The sequence below is a fragment of the Rousettus aegyptiacus genome, unplaced genomic scaffold (genome assembly GCF_014176215.1).
Source record: "Rousettus aegyptiacus isolate mRouAeg1 unplaced genomic scaffold, mRouAeg1.p scaffold_m13_p_2, whole genome shotgun sequence".
NCBI classification, from domain to species: Eukaryota; Metazoa; Chordata; class Mammalia; order Chiroptera; family Pteropodidae; genus Rousettus; species Rousettus aegyptiacus.
In genome coordinates this window covers 161,960,398-161,980,295 of record NW_023416295.1, presented here as the reverse complement: position 1 = coordinate 161,980,295, position 19,898 = coordinate 161,960,398, and the positions used below count along the sequence as shown (strand labels likewise).

General features: G+C 34.0%; 1 protein-coding gene across 7 annotated transcripts in view; it reads right to left on the bottom strand.

The window, feature by feature from the left end:
- The window catches only part of MYBPC1 (myosin binding protein C1), an 84,700-nt gene that overhangs the window by 41,004 nt on the left and 23,798 nt on the right, over window positions 1-19,898 (bottom strand). For 5 of the 7 annotated variants that reach the window (XM_016127084.2, XM_016127082.2, XM_016127080.2 and 2 more), the window contains exons 4-12: window positions 17,670-17,708; window positions 15,357-15,467; window positions 13,590-13,738; window positions 13,142-13,259; window positions 11,623-11,674; window positions 9,494-9,550; window positions 4,233-4,399; window positions 2,123-2,255; window positions 469-593 (exon numbers count right to left, since the gene is read on the bottom strand). In XM_016127084.2, the coding sequence (XP_015982570.1) occupies window positions 469-593; window positions 2,123-2,255; window positions 4,233-4,399; window positions 9,494-9,550; window positions 11,623-11,674; window positions 13,142-13,259; window positions 13,590-13,738; window positions 15,357-15,467; window positions 17,670-17,708 (951 nt within the window). The remainder of the gene's footprint in view (window positions 1-468; window positions 594-2,122; window positions 2,256-4,232; window positions 4,400-9,493; window positions 9,551-11,622; window positions 11,675-13,141; window positions 13,260-13,589; window positions 13,739-15,356; window positions 15,468-17,669; window positions 17,709-19,898) is intronic. The other 2 variants (XM_036237367.1, XM_036237368.1) reach the window with 1 other exon arrangement.

The window sequence follows — 19,898 nt, the reverse complement described above, 5'->3', positions numbered from 1 at the left end:
CACAATATCTTAGTATAAGATAGTTTTCAGAGCTCTCAGGGCCAAGCATTGATGCTCTTTTACTTATAAAGCTGGTTTCAAGAGAAATCTATTTGTGATCAGCTGAGTATGAAATGAGGATTATCTTTTAGATTTTGCTGGGTTTCAGAAGCTATAACTAGAATAACTGTATTGCAAAATATTGCTTTCTTAAGTCAAAACTTCCAAGCATTTTCTCTCAGCAGTTCTTTTTTTCTTCTCTCAGCTTTCTTGTCTTCAACGAACCTGAGAGTAATTAGGATACCAGTAACTGCCAGTGTAAAGCTTCAATGCAGAGCCAATCTAACGGCCAAACTAAACCATTTCTAGAGGTACAACTAGCTCTTCTCTGGAGCTCAAGAGCTCCCCTTATCACTTTCATTTTTATTATTACCCTTGAGTAAAGAAGAGCCATCAGCTTTAGAGGACTATAGTAAGATTTCACTTTACCTCTCACAAAGAGCTCAGTGGAACATTTCTCATCTCCAGCTGTCACATAATACTCCGAATCATCTGTTAGCGAACAGTTATTGATAAACATGATTCTTTCACATCCTTTATGTTCAAAGATGTATCTATTTTAAATAGGAAGAAGATAAATAGAATCCATGAATTTGGTTTTATTCTTTTCTTTAGTGCCAACCGATTTGGTGTATAATTTGGTAATGCTTGAAAGACAGATATTTTGATCTGCCATTTATGAATTATATCTTACATAATTTAACAAACATCAAACATACAACCAATTTTTATCTTTATAATACCTAATGTAATACAAATGTATATTGACACATAATATTTAATTTGTTATTTTCTTTTATATAAGGTTTTTTATTTCAAATATAAACCAATACATGCATATCTTCTATTTAATATTTTTAACTCATTGTTAGAAAGCAGAGTTTGCTGTGGTTGTGAGAAAGATTGTTAGTTCTATACGTTGTTAAAAATGACTAATTCATCTACTTCATAGAGGAATAGAGGCTTGATTTATTGATTACACTCTTTGCCTAGCCCAATGACACAGATTTTGGAGGAGTGAATAAATTGTTATACAATTTAAGCAATAATATGAATTTAATCATTAATATAGACAGTAATTCTATAGAATGTGATATTGTCTTAAATGAGCATAAGTACTAGTGTTATATCACAGTTACCATTACTAAGAAAAAAATTTCAATATTAGGAAACAAAAAACTAAAAGCCAAGATTGCACAATTTAATTATCTTTGACCTGGATCGTGGATGGGTATATTAGGTCATTATGATAGACTAAAGAAAATGACTTCCTTTAGAAAATTCTCAAATTGGAGACTTTAAGAATAAAGCATTAGATATTTTCTACATAAAGATAATCAAGTAACATTATGTTTTTGGTAAATTCAGGTCACATTCAAGAGAATTTTACCAGAGCCAAACATTATTATCACAAAGTCACTCTGTAGGCATGACCACATTAAGAAATTGGAGGCCACCTAATTGTACTACAGAAGTGACAAATATTCAGGATTAAAGTCTTTTATAAATATGCATGTGGCTCTTGTTAACTTAAAAAAATATATTGGAGTTGAAAATCTCTCAGGCTGAGTAGGATCTCTGTAAAGCAGTTTCATAATAGACTAGCAATACCATCAGACATCAAGGATTAGTTTGTCTCCTTTATTTGGCCAAGGGCCAAGAAATAATAAAACACAGGCTTTAGATGCTACTCTGGAAAAACAAAAGTTATCTAATTATAAGGTGTGATTCCCAGTTGGTATATCAAATATGTATTTCAAATTTTTTCAAAATTTTATTTTAAAAAATTGGAAGAAGATTGGCAATGTTCTGAAATAATCACGTATAACCTATAGTGACAAAAAAATCATATTTGATCATCACCTGACATAGTTTGTATAGAAGTAAAACACAAAACAAGGTTTTATTTATATATTCCTATAATTTTAATTGTTCCAAAATACAAGAAAAGTTTTTATTCTCCCTCCATATAATTTTGCATTATTAATATTGAACTGAAAAGCACTTTCATTCATAGAATATTGAAGTTGAACTACTATTTGACTTATATAGTTATCACTGATTATTTGCAAAGCCCACTTACTTTGTACTGGGTCGAATTTCTTGACCATTTTTATACCATTTCACCTCCAACTTTGGATCTGCCAGTTCCACAACGAACCTTACCCTGCCTCCTTTATCAATCTGATATGCTGGATCAAGAATTTTTGCAAAAGCTAATAGAGAGAAGAAACAAAACTACATTAATATGTGTGTAAATATGTATGTGTGTATATATATAATAGTCAGTATATGTATGAGAACCTGAAATAAAATGAAAAATTGAGACTTGGAGAAGAAAAAAAATAAGAACCTTCCAAATCGTCATTTACATTTTAGAATCCTATTGATTTATATACAATAAGATGATTTAAAAATTTAAAGAGAAGTCACATGTCTTTGTAAGAAATCTAAGAAAAGAATTACTGAAAAGGCTTTTAAAATGTCCTAATGCTTCAGGGGATGTATGATTTAAAGCATCCAAATAAAATTGCACTTGAATTTGCTTGTCTTCCTAGCATGCTTACTGTTAGGATCGTTGGTATTACCTTCGTATTTCTTCTGTGTCACAGTTTTCTACCACGGAATTTATGAGGTAAATTCAAGGACCCATAAGATTAAATTGAATGCCTTTACTAATTGAAATGGTAGGTTTATCAGAGTTTTCGTACTGTGGATATTTGCCCAAATAGTGGCATTTTTAAGACAGCCTGGTAAATACAGTTAGAAACTCAAGATTTTAAAATATTTTAAATAACATAGAACATAATGGGTTTTAAAAAAAACACTTTCTTTGAAGGGTCCTAAACAGAAGTAATTAACTTCTTTTTTTATTTCATTTTTTTTTCAGATTTCAAAGATTATAATTCTCATTTAGACAGTTTGAAAAATGCCCATAAGTGTGGAATACCTTGTGAGGTTGTCACTCTTGCATTCCCATCATTCCAGCTTTATTATATTATTGCTTCAAACAAGCTCACTTCCTCATGTCTTAGCAAGATAAAATAATCACTAGCTTTTTAAAAAGTTATCTATCACATACATTGATTCAGGGAGAGCTAAGAGATAAGAATAAGAAAGGCCTTTGTGTGGGAAAAAAGGTGTCATCTGGCTCCACACCTCGGAATTTACATGTTTGTGACTCACAGTCTCAGACACCTCTCAGAAATAAAAGTTCAGGAGTTTGAGATAGTAGACATGGTTGAGTTATGTAAACAAAACAAAAACAAAACACTTCTATATTTCTCTGGGGCTATTTCTCAACCAGTCTGCAGAGAGGTTTAAAAAGAGGTGGTGAGATTTTTAAAATTCTATTTGACCATTAACAAACTATAATAAGATCGCTATGTTGACCTGATGTGTCGTAAAACCAATAATTGACAATGACCAAGTGCGCGAAACTTTGAAGAGCTAATGATCAATTTAAAGTATTTTTTTAATTTTAATTTTCTATTTTACATTTCCAAGTATTTTTTAAAGGTATTAAAACCGCAACAAACTGCGTTCACTTTAGATCCCCAGAGAGCAGCATATCTATTTCACAAAAACACTTTGATAACCTTATTGGATGTGAGAAGTGAGTTCCCTATGCATCATCAAATGGGCGCAAGAATACAATGGTAAAAGGAACAGACATCAGTCCACTCAGCCAAAATAAGAATCAAGAATTTGAGAGTGAAATGTGGAGGCTGGAGAAAGGGGCCGCTGAGAAATTCTCAGTGACAGTGAGAATATTTAATATTCCATTATATGCTGTATATGGTTAATACTTTATTTAAAAATTTTTTTTTTCAATTTCAGCCAGGATACACTATTATATTAGTTTCCGGTTTACAACATATCGATTAGGTAGTTATATAACTTACGAAGTGATTTCCCAAGAAATTTAGTACCCATCTGATACCATGATAATACTTTAATGTAACTCCTTTGTTATCTTAAACCTTTAGGAGCTGTCTGCTACCTACCTGCATAGCCAGTGTTGTGTAGGAAGCAAACTTCTTTCACCTGAAGCCAAAAGTAGCCAAGAGAAGCGTAACCCCTGCAAATCCTACTTCATCCAGACCCACCCCAAACCCAGGGAGAAAGAAGATCACTGGCTGGGGTTCAAGGTCACGTCTTTGCGGCAGCCACGCTCCCCTGGGCGAGCTCACCTGCGCTCTTCTTCTCCACCCTGCGCATGCGCTTGAGTCGCTTGAGCATGCCACGGAGGTCAGTGATGCCATACTGGAAGGCGATCTTCTCGTACTCGTTGGGGTTAGCATTTTTCAGCAGCTCCCACACGTCTATCTCGGGTTCTTCTTCCTGTTGCTTCACCTCCCTAACCGGGGAGAACCATTGCCTAGTTTAGTAGCCGCCCACTAGCCCTTAAAGACAAGGGTCGAAGTATGGTATGGAATTTTTCGGTTCAGTGTTAAAACCTGTTTAGTGTTTGAGTACTTAAGCTGAAAAGAAAGTCTTGCTTTTCTTGAAGTTTCAGTGAAACTTCCAGATAGGTGAAGATCAGATACGTGCATTTATATTAACATTCTCGTTTTCCTAGTGAAAAACACAGTATTAGGGGGAGAAGAGAATATTAAGAAATATTCTGAAGTTATTTTTACTTCTTTTCAACTCGAAAGCATAAATAGAAGGTGAATTTTTGAGGAACTTACAGGTCAGTTTTCATCTGGTTCTGGGTATGTAAATAATTTTGGAAAGCATATTTAGAACTAGAAGTTTTAAATATTGAACTATGAAAGAATAATGCTCTCTTTTCTACCTTCATTGGTGTATACATGCCAGCTATCTATATATGGAGACAGTACAAATACAATACTCCAGATCTTTGAATTTTGCGAGCAGTATTTTTCTTACCATGTTAGTAAATGTGTACATTAACCCACTTTTTACTGTTATTGTTTTTTGTTTTAAATGCAAAGAATATTTAAAACTGCCATGAGAAGTTTCTTTGGCTGGTTTGTTTTTCACATGAATTTTGTACATATATATGCTTTTTAAAAGAAAAAATGTTTTTCTAAATTGTCAGGGGAAAAGGAGAACGAGGTCAAAATTTTTTTCATATTTCACTTTAAAGTACGGTCTTCAACTTTTCGGGAAGCAAGTTGGGGGTCAACTATACAGATATAAATGTTAAACTTTAAAACAAATAGTTAAGGGTTTCATGGACAAGGGGAAAGTAACTTCTTAGTATAATTTTTGATGACTGACTAAAGAATCCATAGAACATATAGAGAACATATATAACTAAAAATATGTATAAGATTTAAAGTACATTTGTCTGCCCTTATTTTAAAAACAAAAAAAAAAAAAAAAAGAAACAAGAACTCAGGAATAAACACTCTTTAGAGAAAGAACCTTAGTGCGAATGCAAAATATAATTTAAATTGATTTCCTTCACTGGCTAAACAGTCCTGATTTTATTTAAGCTTAAATGACTTTTTATCAGGTTAATTTAGAAATATTATAGTGACTACTTACTGTAATAGTGCTGATTTGGATATAATTTTTTAGAAAAACCGATCAATACATCTTAAACATCAGTGTGCAATCAGGTTCATGCTATCATGTTAGCAAATGATGGATTACATATGTTTGCATTGTCACATGAATTACACCTGTTTTAGAGTTTCTTGAGAAAATACTGGTTTATAACCAGGGGAAGGGGAGAATATAAATGTTAACTTAAAGTTTAGGGTGAAGTTAATCAAGAATGCCTTTGAATATCTAATTTTCACAGTCCTGTAAGTCTTTCTGCCCAGTAGAAAAGGATCCTGATCTGGAAAGTAGAAGGAAGTGAGAGGTCATTGGTCCATCAGTAACCTTTGTGGGAAGGACTAGACAACACCATTAGGAAAATGTGCCTTTTAAAAACTCAAAACATAAGTATTATCTTCACATCACTGAAATAATGATACCCTCTATTAACGTGGTGAAATGGAAATGCTTAAAAAAATTGTCCTGAAGTTGGAATATTGGTAATATTTTGCTAGATCTGCTAGCTCTACTATATCTGCTGCCTGAAAGCAATTTAAATTTCAGACATTTCTTTTAAACATTTTGTAGGAAGGCTTAGAGAATTGCAATTAAAATGTGTGTGTATGTACATATGTTTATATTCTCCGTGGGTATTTCCTCAGCCCACTTTATTAATGCTCTATTTTTGTCACACTCCAGCCTCAATATAGTCCCCAAACTGTAAAATTATGCCATTCCACATTTTGTGTTTAATTAGTATTTCATCTGAGAATTACATACATATGTTTTTGAGTATCCTTCTGACACTGACGAAAGGATTTAAAGATACCAAACTAGATTAAAATAGCTAAAAAGAGATACAAGTCAAACACCGAGGCATACCTATATCCATGAGGTGAAGATTTATATGATGAAAGCCAGTAATAAAGATCATTTTCAGTGATTTCTCAGATTTTGTTGGTAGATTCATAAAACTGATCACACTCACCATTTTTTTTGTTCATTAAAACACCAAAATATACCCCACTCTACCACATTCTTAATTATATTGAATTTTGTGTATGATCACTGAAGACCACTTGCCTATTCCTTTCTTTTCTCTTCATAACTTAACTTAATGTCAAATTGCGAAATTGAAGTATTCCTCATTTTGTATTGGAATGTGAAGTCCAGGCTTCCACCTGTAGCATTTCTTTAACACATCTAGAACATATCTTTTCTTACCAGGGTGGCTGCAAATGGCCCTATCTGTGTGATAACGTTAATTTAGAGTAGGGAGAAAAATTCAAATTTCGAATTCCATTCCAAGCACTGGGATTGACTTATATAACAGTCACAGTACTTTCATCTACATCAAAATTTCTATGACTCGAAGATCCTAGTGAAATACAAAGAAGTTATAGAAATTTTATGTAGAATGAAACTTCCATGTGTTTATATAGGTCAAATCCCATAACAAAATAACATTCCAAATATTTACTCTGACTTAGTCTCTGAAATATGCTAGTTTTGTTCAGGGCAGGGAGGTCTTTTGTTGTATGGAGATGTTGGTTGTATGATATTTATTCAGATAGGGATTTTACCACACACTCTCAGAGAAGTAGAAATGGTAATCATGTGTCATTGCCACAATGAAAACATATGCAATTCATAAATTAGTAGAAAAACACAATGATTTCTCAAGTTATATTGGTGGATTAGTATATATTAAATGAATATACTCTTATGTTAACAACAATCTAATTATGAGTCAAAACCATAATTAGGAGATGTAAAGAAAATGAGAACTGGAGACGTATTGGCTGCCCATGTTTTCTAGTCATATTTTTTCTCCAGTCATTTTCACCGTTAATTAGATGATTTCTTTTATTCTGCAAGTGACTGGTAGAACTAGTCTGTTCTTTTTTCTTTCTTTTTCCTTTTTAATCAGAACATGGCATTTAATAATCTACTATATCACATTTGATTAGCTGATTGATTGCTCTGTGTGTGTGTGTGTGTGTATGTATGTGTTGTCTCTACAAATATAAGCTCTTCAAAGGAATATGTCACATTTTTGGTGAAAGTGAATATTTATTTGAGATCTACTATGAGCCAAGCCTTTTACATTTAATTTAATTATCATAATAGTTCTGTTAAGTAGTTTTCATTCTCCACATTTACAGATGTGGAAACCAAAATCAGAGAGGACATATAATTTAATCAAAGCCATGTAATTAGTAAATGGTAGAGTTGAGACTCAAATACATTTTTTTACTTCTACTTTCCTTTTCTGTTCTGTAAATATGTATTCATACCTTTGAGTGTGCCAGGCAGTTAAAGGCACTGAATTTCGTTTCCTTCACATTGCCTGTAACATATTCTACACAAAGAAAACGTTGAGTATTTTCCTAATTGTCTTAATAAGTACAGGAAAAAAAAATCTCTCTTGCCTTCGTAAAGTGTCAATTTGTTATAAACTGAAGCATCAGCTTCTGATGTGAATTCAGAGTGGTATTTCTTATATGGAGTCACAGAAAGTGAGCTGACTCAGAAAAGTAGACTTAGATTTAGGTCCCCGCCCTGCCTTAACTAGCTTTGTGACTTGGGGTAAGTCACTAAACGTTTCTGGTCCCTGGTTTTTCACTTGTAGAATGAGGAGGAGTGAAGCTCATTTAAGGTCACTTCTTATTCTATTGCTTTAAATAAATTTGGGGAATTAATAAATATTATTGATACTAATGATTATTTGAAGTATCCAAAGGAGGAAAAACGTATTTGATGCTGCCAAGGTCTATTGATTGGCTAATTAATATCCATTGGTAATTAATAAATTTCATCCATTAATATTCTGTTCTCAAAGTAAATACTTAGAGCTAGGGTAAATTTTTCATTCATTGGAACTTGAATAAAGTCATCTAACTAAACTGAGAATAACTACAAATCCAGTTATTACTGTAATTTGTTGTGAAGCATATTTATATTATGTTCCTGTAGTAAACCATAGCAAGCATAAATAACCATAAATGAAAACTAATATTATTTATCATTAATTTAGAATTGTAATTTTGCTCTGTTAATTTGCAAATTTGCTAGATAAACACAATCCCAGGAAAAATCAATTTTTTTTGTTTCTGCACTAAATATCTAAATAGGTAGAACTTTATATTTATAATTACATATAATATGATTATACATGTCAATATATGGATAGAGATCCTATAAAATGATTATGTGCTAAATATCTATAATGAATTATAGAAATTTTATTGCAAGAGAGAACTATGTTAAGGAAGCATGAGTGATAATACTAAATATTTCCATTTTACTACCGTATTTTATCCCTTCTAAAATGTACATTTTTTCGACATTTTAAACCCCTCTAAAAGAAAGATATTTCTAATAATTGACAGTGTATCATAATAAACTATTTGGAGCAATTTTATTGCTTAGTGATTATAAAATACAGTTAAACCCTAAAATAAATAGTATCTCAGATTTGATGAAATACAGTAAATCATAAATATTAAAATAGGTCTGAAAAAAATACATATACCTGCAGAAACTTCTACTAAGATTGGCCAATTTTTAAAGGCAGACGAATAGAGGCTTTATTTGTTTAATCATCACAGGGAATTATGATTGAAATGAGAGAAATCAGAGGTTTCTAGGTATGTAAGTCTTCCATCTCAGTTTTCAATCTCTTCATCTCCAACTAAGAAAATATGCAAAGACTCATAAAATATTTAAGAAGAAAATTTAAAAGCATCAGCTAAAACTGTATATTAGTATGCAGTTGTTTGTCTCTTTCTTAGTCGACTCTGTTATATTTTATAAGCAAAACACATTGTAAGAAATGAGAAATTCTTTGAAACATATCTGCTTTAAACTTGACTTCACTGAGTGGGTATCTAAGATTTCCAGGCCACAGCGCCTCAGTCCATCACTTGGTTCTCACCTACGTTTCAGGAGACCACTAAAGTCAAGTTCCCCTGCATCCTCTTGACCTTCTCCACTGTCATTAACAAAAGAAAAGCAAATCTGGGTTTAATGCTGAGATATATACCCAACAGTTTCCCCCAAACACTCTACATATAATGTATATGCAATTTTGTATCAGTACACAAGTCATGGGACTACATCAACACAACACTGTCTTTTCACACAAGAGACATTTAAAATTTTTGGAGTATGTACTTGTGGAAAAGTAACCATGAGGAGCTTGTGTTACTCTACGATTTCAGAAGACACATTTTTGCATATATAAAATGGCTTGGATTTGTGTTAAAACGAAGTAACACAAATGCACTTTTGCCAAACAACACAAAGTACTTTGTTTTTGCAAGTTGAGGGGTGCTCTAGAAACATACCTGTGTAAAAAGCAAAGGACTTTTGCTGATCTCTGTTACCCAAGTCAAACAGAGATTGGCTTAGAGGGAGAAGTGTACCAGTATCAAATATATAAGTACAAAGCTTATATTCAAAGGTAACCTCTTTGCGTCCACCAATAGATGAATCAGATAATGTAACATCAACATAACATAAAAATGGAGCCAGTGCAGAGCTTTTTAAAAGATGCATTCCTTTCTGTTTTAAAGGGAAATCATTATAAGATTTTCATTTTCTTGTTGATAGTTACGGCATGTGAAATGAATTCTTCAAAAATTTGTCTTTGAATTGTTGAGCCCTTTATTAGAAAAGTTTTAAATGCTTTCCTATGGAGAAATGCATCTTAAATTAGGCATGCAGCCACCTTTGTGATTTCTTATAAACTCTAAATCGAAACTATGGAGCTAACACTTACATGGCACTACATATTTACTTACTTGTTTAATTTTTTAATGAAGATTTTGTTTCCTGCTCTTTACAAATGTTAGTTATGGTTTCTAAGGAAAGAGTCTGTGGGTTTAAAAACAGTGTGTATAAAATGTAAGTCATACAAATCAAACTCAAATAATGTGTTTTTAAAATTTCTTTAATAGCAGGTGTTTGGAGAAGACCTTTTGAAATCAACACATTTCTATTTCTTTAAAGCACAAAATTCGGTAGATTGTTTCTTTCTCCTAAAATACAGTTGTATGTGATATGAGCATAGTTTCAGACCGCTGCATTTGCTGAACGTGGGGTGAATGGAAGGTGTATGGACACTAAAATATTTGAAAATTATGACTTTAAAAAATGCCAATTGACTGATCAAGTAATATTAAATATATTTTTTAAGGAATTAAAATTTTTATTTATTCATAATTTAGGAAGGAAATGTACCTTTTAATTATAGACCAAATCATTGTTTTGGAAGACTTTCCTTACTCAACAAAACTGTATGTGGATTTAGTTATAGGAAGAACAAAACATTTGCTCTCATTTAGGAGTTTATATTATGGAAGAATTAAGTAGAGAGGAAAATAAAGGCAGGAAGGGGCTAGTTACATTTCTTATAGACTAGATTTTTTGTTTTCGTTTTTCTTCCTTGACCTTCTGATTTTTCAGCCTTGACAGTTGTAAAATAAATCAAATAGGTATCTATATTTGCCTTTTACAGTAGTTTTTATTCTAATGAAATCAGTGGTCTTTAATTTAAGATAATTAAATACTTAAATAGTGCTAACCTCAGTAAGTAGTTCCTTAATTGTGGCTTTCTGGGCACATTCTTTAATAGCTCCATAAATAATTTCTAAATGAAAAGCAATATAAGTTTCTGACATTACTTAACTGATGCTATATAAGGTTTATATCTTTATATATCTATCTTTTTTTGGTCATTTGATGGGAACTAATTCAATTGAGGAAGAAGCCATGTATGAATATATTGAAATTGTGCATTTATAAGGCAACTATGAAACCTGCAAAAATGGAAGCTTCACCATAACAAGAATATTCTTAGGAATGATCAGTACATACTTGATTTGGCCTTAAACCCATGGCTTTTCTAGAACACTAACTTTTGAATATACAATATGTTAAACCATAGTCTAAAGAGTTGTTCTCCTTTCGAATAATAGAGGGTAGAGAAAGGAAAAGTGTGTTTTGAAAATCCTACACTTTTGTGTTATATAAGATCTACCTAGATTCCCCTTTTGAAGTTACCTTCTCTTGAAAGCAGATCTGATGTCAATGCTTGGAGTAGTCCCAGTCGATTCTTTGAAAGAAAAGAAAACAATAAAAATAAATACCGTTAGGAAGGTTGTTTTGTGTTTAGTTCTTTTCCAGGCTGTGGGGATTCTTCAGATGGAAGGAAAGCCAAGTGAAGTGGGGCTGGCTCTACTCCTGGGTGCCTTAGCTGCTCAGATGCCATAACTTATCCTACTTCACACAGAGTCAATGAAAGGATGTTAGGAGTTACCTTAGTCCATTATCATTCCACCTGCCTGTCCAACAGGATCACCTGATGAATGTAAAAAAAGAAAACAGCTTCTTCATCTCCCTCCTGGGGATTTTGATTCACCACATCAGAGATGGGTACTCAGAAATCAATATTCTTAAAAAGCCCTTCAAGTGATCTTCAGAGATGCCTGGCCAGGTTGAAGAAGCACTGACCAGGACCAGATCCTTACTTAAGACAGAAATCTCGACAGCACCTTCACCCATGATCATGCAGTCTTTGCTTGACATCTCTCAAATGGGAATTTTACAGCCTTCTGTTGCATCTACAGAATTTTAATGAAAGACAAAATTCACCTCATAATTTCTACCTTTTGATTCTAATCTACCTAAACACATCCCAAATACATAAAAAAAGACCTTTTCCTTCTTCTGTGTGACAGCTTCCTCTATTTACAATGAGTCATATATGCCCGACCTCCTTCGGCCGCACATTTAAGCTGAATAGGGTGTGGTTTCTGAATTTCCCACTCTTCTGGTTACGCTATTCCAGAAGGGATTGTAGGTACGGTGCTCATGATCAAAGACACTACTCCAAACGTGGAACAAGTATCATTTAGCAGAGACTAGTATCATTTCCTAAACCTAGATTCTACAACACTTGTAATGGCCCAGTTTTAAATGACACCAGCTTTGTCTTTTGTAGCTATATCACACTTTGGAGTCTTCTTAAATTTGTGATCTTTGCTGCCAGGTTAACTCCTTGTGTATACTTAGTGAAGTGTTTTTTTCCCTAATCTACATGTACAACTTTACATTTATCCCTCTTAAATTCACTCTGAGCAGTACACAGAGCATGTGGATGGAAAACTTGCATATCTGATGTTAATGCTTTTAAGAAAAATCCTTCCTTCCCCCTGAGTATCTTGACATCCTTGTACCATATTAACTTATCCCCAAACCTGAAAGGGAATAAGTGGACCCAATGAAACTGGTACGTTCAGTAGCAGCAAAAAATGGCAGAAGCCCTTACCTGGGAGATTGGAATATAGCTAGCATGGACAAGAGATAACTTGGCAATAAAATCCCCCAATTCCATTAATAACTGGTCTCATAACAATTTAATTCAGCAGGCTTGCTGAGACTACCACGGCCAGAAACACACACAGTTTTAAAGGAAACTTTATTTCCAAAATCTCATAGTATTCAATGACCTTCTCTTCCATCTCCTCACACTCCATTAAAAAAAGACATCACATATATCCAGACAAGAAGGCTCTCTTACCATGTACTTCAAGATCGAATGAACAGCTGTCAAACTTATCCTTATAGGTGACCTCACATCTGTAGTTCCCTGCATAGTTCTCTTTGGCCTTGATGATCTGCATCTCGAATGTGTATATCTGCAATGAAATGCATCCGGACACATTTCGGCCCTCCCTTGCCAAGAGAAAGGTGCCATCACATTTCACTCATTTTCCAAATTCCTCGGCATTGCCTTAAAGACATGTCTGTATCTGGAGATTCCAGTATAGTTCTCTCAATAGAGGGGTCAATGTGCCCCACATCCCCTGGACACAGCAGGACAAGCACGATAGAGTGTAGACACCAGAAACTGTAAATCCGGAGAATTTTCTGGGACTAAAATCTCTCAAAGCTGAACGTGAATGACCCTTTACCCACACAGAAGGAATGAGCTAGCCAAGCTCCTGTGCCAGGAGTCGGGGCCATACCCGAGTTTGCCTTTCGAAGGTCTCCTTCAGCTGCAGGTGCTTCCCAGCTTTGCTGGCCAGGTCCATCCATTTCCCTTTGAACCATTTGATGGTGGGTTTTCTAAGAAGGTCTTCAGCCTTAACTTTGGCTATAAAGGTGATGTTTCCACCTAGAAAAAGCACAGGAGATTCAGACTCTGGTTTAAAAATTGCCATTTGTCTTGCTCTCAGGTAGAAGGAATCACATAGGAGTTCACTGCGTATACTATAGTGTGACTGGTACCCCTGGAATTGTGCAAGGAAATGGCCCTGATTTTTTTTTTATGAGTACTTCTCGGATGCTCCAACTTGTGCTGCTTTTGAGGTTTATGGAGCACAAAAGGAGCAATAGGTTAATCAGTAGAAATAATTTTTGTTTGGTTTTATATGAAATAAAAATAAAAATTTTTGTTTGGTTTTATATGAAATAAAAATATATGTATATATACAGTATATGAATTTTTTCAAATCTTTTTTAATAGGCAAATGATGGGAAGTCTGGAATTATAAGAATATGACTAAATAAAACTGATCTTTTAAAAATAAACCTGTCTATCTGTTTGAATCGACTGATTACTGATTAGATCAAAAGGACATCAAAACCCTAGCCCAGGGGCCAGCCCAGCATCTTGGTATCTTCCAGAAACATGAGGCAAGCAAACATTTCCGTTCATATGCAGTGTGCTTCTACATTCTAGACCTGAAAGAACACAGTCAGCCATGCGCTCGTGTGCATAACATTTGGTTCAGTGTCAAAGCCTATTTCTGATCTCAACATATTTTTTAAAAAATTATTTAGTTAAAATTCCTGGACCCCCATTTTGTCCTCTAGCTTACCACCGTGTTTATTTCCTTCATGGCACTTGGCTTTCGTGATTATCTATTTGTTTAATTTCTTGTTGTCTGCTCATTCTGTTAAAACTGTGAGTTCTGAGTGCTCGCGTGTTATACTCTGTATACAGAACAGTGTTTTAACAGGAGGTATGTAATCCATATTTCTGAATGACTATTTCCAAAGTTGAACCATCTTTTCAACTAGCTTCCTCTTAGATGCTACATATTATGATCTAGTATGTGTGCAGATTCGTCATTATCTTATAGAATGAGATGTGTCATAATGATAGCAAACACTGGCTTGGAGCTTTAAGATATGCCAGGCACTGTTCAAAGTACTTCACAGGTACTCCCCCATCTCCCCTATCTCCATCTGATAAATGAGGAAACTGATTCAAACCCAACCTGGTTCCAAGTCCAGGCACTTGACTACTACCTGCTAAAGGGTACTGAAAGAATAGCTGTCACTCACTTTTTCAGGTTCTATAAGCAAGATTTAATATAGACAAACAATGGATTATTATTCAGCCATGAAAAGGAAAGGATGGACTGATTCATGATGCAACTTGGATGGATGTCAAAGCATTATGCTAAATGAAAGAAGCCAAGAACAAAAGGTCACATATTGTGACCTTTTCATTTATATAACTACCCAGAATATTTATAGACATTTACAGAGACAAAGCAGATCAGTGGCTGCCAGAGGCTGAGGGAAAGCAGAATGGGGAGTAATTGCTTAATGCAGGGAGATGGTTTCTGTCAGGGAACTAGATAGAGGAACTAGATAGAGGTAATGAACGTACAACATTGAGTATACTAATAGCCACTAGCTGTTCGTTTTAAAATGGTTAATTTTATGATATGTGGGCTTTACCCACATTTTTTAAAAAGCAGGATTTAATGCTTAGCACTCACCAACTTTCACTGTTCCTGTCTGAGGCTTTTCCACAAACAGCGTGGACAGCTGAGAGTTGGCATTCTGCTTGTCATGATCCTCTGTCCCAGGTGATTCGCTAAGAGACCAATCTAATGAGCAGAAAGGCGGAAAAGAGTCATTTCAGGGCCAGGTTTTTCCCAGGCAGACTTACCTGGGTTTGTTGTTCTCATCAATGTTGAAGCGTTTTTTTTTTTTTTGTCTAATAAACCTGGATAAATGTAATATCCAGGTTTCCATCCATCTCCCCTGTAGCCATCAGTAGAGAGTGACGGACTCCCATTCTTACAGAGATGTCTCTTCCATGATGGGATAAAGGAACATTTTCTAGCTCTTAGAAATAGTAAAACTTTTCGGGTAGGTTGTTACTCTGTCTTTGTTGGCAGCCACGGTTCCTTTATTTCCCCATCCTACCTGTCTCCTGACAGATAAAGAATGGTGGAAGTATGTTAATGCGGTACTCTCAGTATTTTTCCAGGTGACCGACTATGAGGCTGTATCTCCATAACAACAGGCTGGGATGGGTCAGTTTGCAGGTCAACAAGGAAGGGTCAGACAATAAAGCTTGCCTCAGTATTTGTAAATTCCTTGCTATTGCATAATTAGACATTCTATTAGTGTTGTATAGATGTAGCCATAGATGGACAATTAAATAACAGGTCACGACCTACAGGTACGAGTTTCCAGAATACTTAGGAGTGTCCTAAAAGGGGGGTGGGGGAAGAGAAAAACAAAGGAAAAAAAAACTCTTTGAGACTTTCCCATGAAGAGAGAGAACCTGGAAATGAAGTTTATTTTGCATTTTCTAGTTTGCACTCCATGTGCTTGGCTTGGATTAATCATCAGTCAGCTCCAATGCGGAGGCTAGGAGAGAGAACTGTAGATAGATGTCCCCTCTGTCTCCAAGAGCTGAATTCAGAGAAGTTCAATTTCAGCAGCTTAATAACTGAAAAAAAAAATGCATGGGCTGCCAACTCTACCTGTTAATGTTTCTCGAAAAGAAGGAAATACAGATTTAGTTATTTTAGTTGTCATATATCAATCATGCTTAGCACTTCTATCCATAGGAGATCATCATTTTCACAATGAAATTATACAAAGTAGTTACACAATTACACTATTTTTAAAATAATCAAGTCGATGTTAAAATTCTATGTTGTGTGTGTCTGTGATATTAATAAGAATAATGAATAGTGGTCATTTACATTTGGAACATGAGGGTAAGACTTTTTACTTTTTTGTTCATTTCCATACCTACAAATGCCTGCAAAAGTGCCTGGCCCATAGGAGGCCCACAGTAGGATCATAGTAGGCCCTCAAATTTGTTGTGAATGAATGACCTCACAGAATTACAGTATAGCTGACAGCATGCATTGTAGGTGTTTCATCAACTGTATGTGAAGTTCTATAACAATATGAATTATCATCTTCAGCGCACCTCAGAATGGAGATTTTAAAAAGTTTCTTAATCTCCGTGTATTTCTCAAATGTTAAAATAATAGTTATAGTAAAATCAACAAACCTGTATATATGTAGCTAGATTCTTGAATGTGTGTGTGCTTATCATGCAAAATTGTTTCTCGATACATTCGTTTTCTTGTAATAGGAAATGTAATGAAAGATTGCAATTTGAACTACAGACTGAATAAAACAAAAATTAGATTTAATACAGCTTTAAGAAATGAAGTCATTAGTGATTGTATTAGGATGGGGTCGGACGCCTTGCTCCAGGCATGTGCTCACCTGAATCTTTTCTTTCCAGGGCCCGACTACCCAAACCTGAAAGGAAAACGTGATTTGGATGCTGCAAGGGGAAGGTGGGTGAAAATGGACTGCTGACTTCAACATTCCTGGCTCCCTTAAACCCTCTTCTGATGATGGGGAGAAAAAAAACTAGAAGCTGGCTTGGATGGAAAATTAATAGAGCTTCGACTATGAAAAGATCTCTAAAAATACGTGTTTTATTTAAATACTAATAATAAAATAAAAGATCTTAATAGCTAAAGAACAGGAGTCAAGAGTACATAGTTGCAAATGGAAGACAAACATGTTGCCCCTGAAGTTTATATCCAAGATTTATGAATCTTACTTATTTTACAAAGGAATCTTCTTCTTTAAAATTTTCTCACATAAAACAAAAACTTGACATTAAAGCCAACATTTTCCCTCTTTGCACCGGCACTGGCAAAACCTAATGCCCCTGCTCTGTGCATTGTCTCAGCAAAGCGCTCTGCCTTTTCTCTTCCTTTATGTCAATTGGTAATAAATAAAGAAGGGGTTGGAATCATTCTAACCTGGAGGCAGGGCATTAGGTGGAGAGGCTTCCTCTTCGTCTGAAACAAGAAATAGGAATACAAAGTCAAGGAGAAAAGGACTTCGTCCCAAGTATCCTGAGAAAAGAGAAATCTGAAAAAGAAGAGCAGAAACTACACAAAACACTTTCAATGGATGAGTCAGCCTTAGAAGGCTGGGTACCTGAAAGATTAAATTTGGGTATTTCAAGCAAAAGAGAAAAAACAAATAAAAAGATGAGGAAGTAGGGTAATTCAAGTGAAAGTGTAAATTAAAAATTGAAACTCTATGCAAATGTTTAATGTACTTGTAGGTTAGGGGAAAAAATGCTAAAAAAAATAATGACCTTGATGAAATCGACAATAGAGGGTTTTTTTAGTTCTTATTTTATTACTAAAGTCAACTACAGATATAATTTATATACCACAATCATTTATTTGGACACAGATGTAAAAACATATATGTACTGTTTGAGAACCTGTTACTCCCAATCCCAAAAAACTTGTGATTAATTTCTCTTCTATTTTTAAGAAACAAAAGTCAACATTAACTAATATAAATCAATTTGTCATATTTACTAAGTTCTCCAATTATTATTTTAGAAACTTTACAAGCATTTTCCCAAGATTATATTGATGTTGGCCAATGCTGTATATGATGTTGGCCATGCACATTTGTAAAACTTTAAATATGCCCTGGACTGTGTATGTGCAAGACATTGAATAGTCCCTTTTTCTAAAATATCTGAATTTTAAAGAGTCTTTATATTTTAGTTGCTTAAATAGGCATTTGGTGTTATCTGAACCTCTGCCTTTTCTCCCCCAAAACATAAGGACTAGTGTTAGTATAAATAATAACAACCTTTGTACTTAAAATCCTAGAATAATTGTGGATGTCAAAATATAGATTCATATGATGATATGAAATAGGATACAGCAAACACATGCATATAACTGTTAATTAAAAAGTGCTTTAAAAAATTTGTGAAAAGAAAAAGTAAAATAACACATTTTTGCATAATCTATTAGAATATTCATCATAATTATTATTTACTAGGCCGAAGTTCCTTTTTTAAGACTATCAACTGGGGATAGGTTTTATTACTCTTTAAGGAAATAAAAAATTAATACATAGAGAACCTCACGTGATATCTTCAGAACCCAAGAGGTGATTGACTAGATACCATGAGAGTTAAGATTCTTCAAAGGAAGATTTCTCAGGTTGAAGAAACTTGGAAAATGCTAGGCTAAATGAAGCTAAATGCTTATATTTCGTTGTGCTGTGCATAGGCATTTACTGTGGGACGTCGCCAAGCCCTCACTATGCCAATATGCACTGGCAAGGGGGCGTGGCAACAAACATGATATGGCTGGTAGTATTTCCCAAATTTAGTTCATTTTGTATCCTTTTCTCCTAGAATATTGATTAACATTTCACAGAATCACGTGTTTGAGGGAGTATAGGTATTTCTGAGCTATTAGCAGAATTCTGCATTTCAGAAGGCTGTTAGATAATTGAAATTTTACATAATAAAAAATAAAATACCTTGCACTTTAAGAATATTATTCATCATAAATTTAATTCAGTGTTAGTATTTTTTTTAAAAACCTATTTGAAGACTTTTATTTACTGAACTATGTAGGAAATCTTGATTTAAAGTGCCGTAAAAATTCTTGAAAATAAAGTTTTAAAACTCAGCCAAATCCTAGAAAGGAATTTCCTTTATTATATATAAACCAGAAAATAGAACCATTTTGAGCCAAATGAATATTTCATTTAGGTTTTGTGGTTGTTCGTTTGCTTGTTTTGTGCCCAGGGCCTCCTGAATCCTTGAGTTAATTGTTTAGAATGCTAAGTGAATGAGGAAACATAATTCACATGCTTTCATAAAACTAAAATGAAAAGATAATCTATTTTTTAAAGCAAAACTTTTATGAGTGAGTAGTTTCAGTGTCCACTAAATGGTAAGACTATTTTAGGGAACAGGCACAATTATTTTAGACTATTGAGGCACCAATAGTCTAAAATAGTGCTTTAAAGTGTCATGGAATGATCTAAATAATCCAATGATACTTCAAACAGCAATTACTTCTTAATCGACAATATTCGATTTCTTTTACATACATTTTTAAATTTATTAAAGTGCTAGAAAATATAATTGAGAAGCTCACTTTTTCCTTTTTTATAAAAGTAGCTTTGGTCCTGGCATCCCTTAAGATTAGGAAATGAAG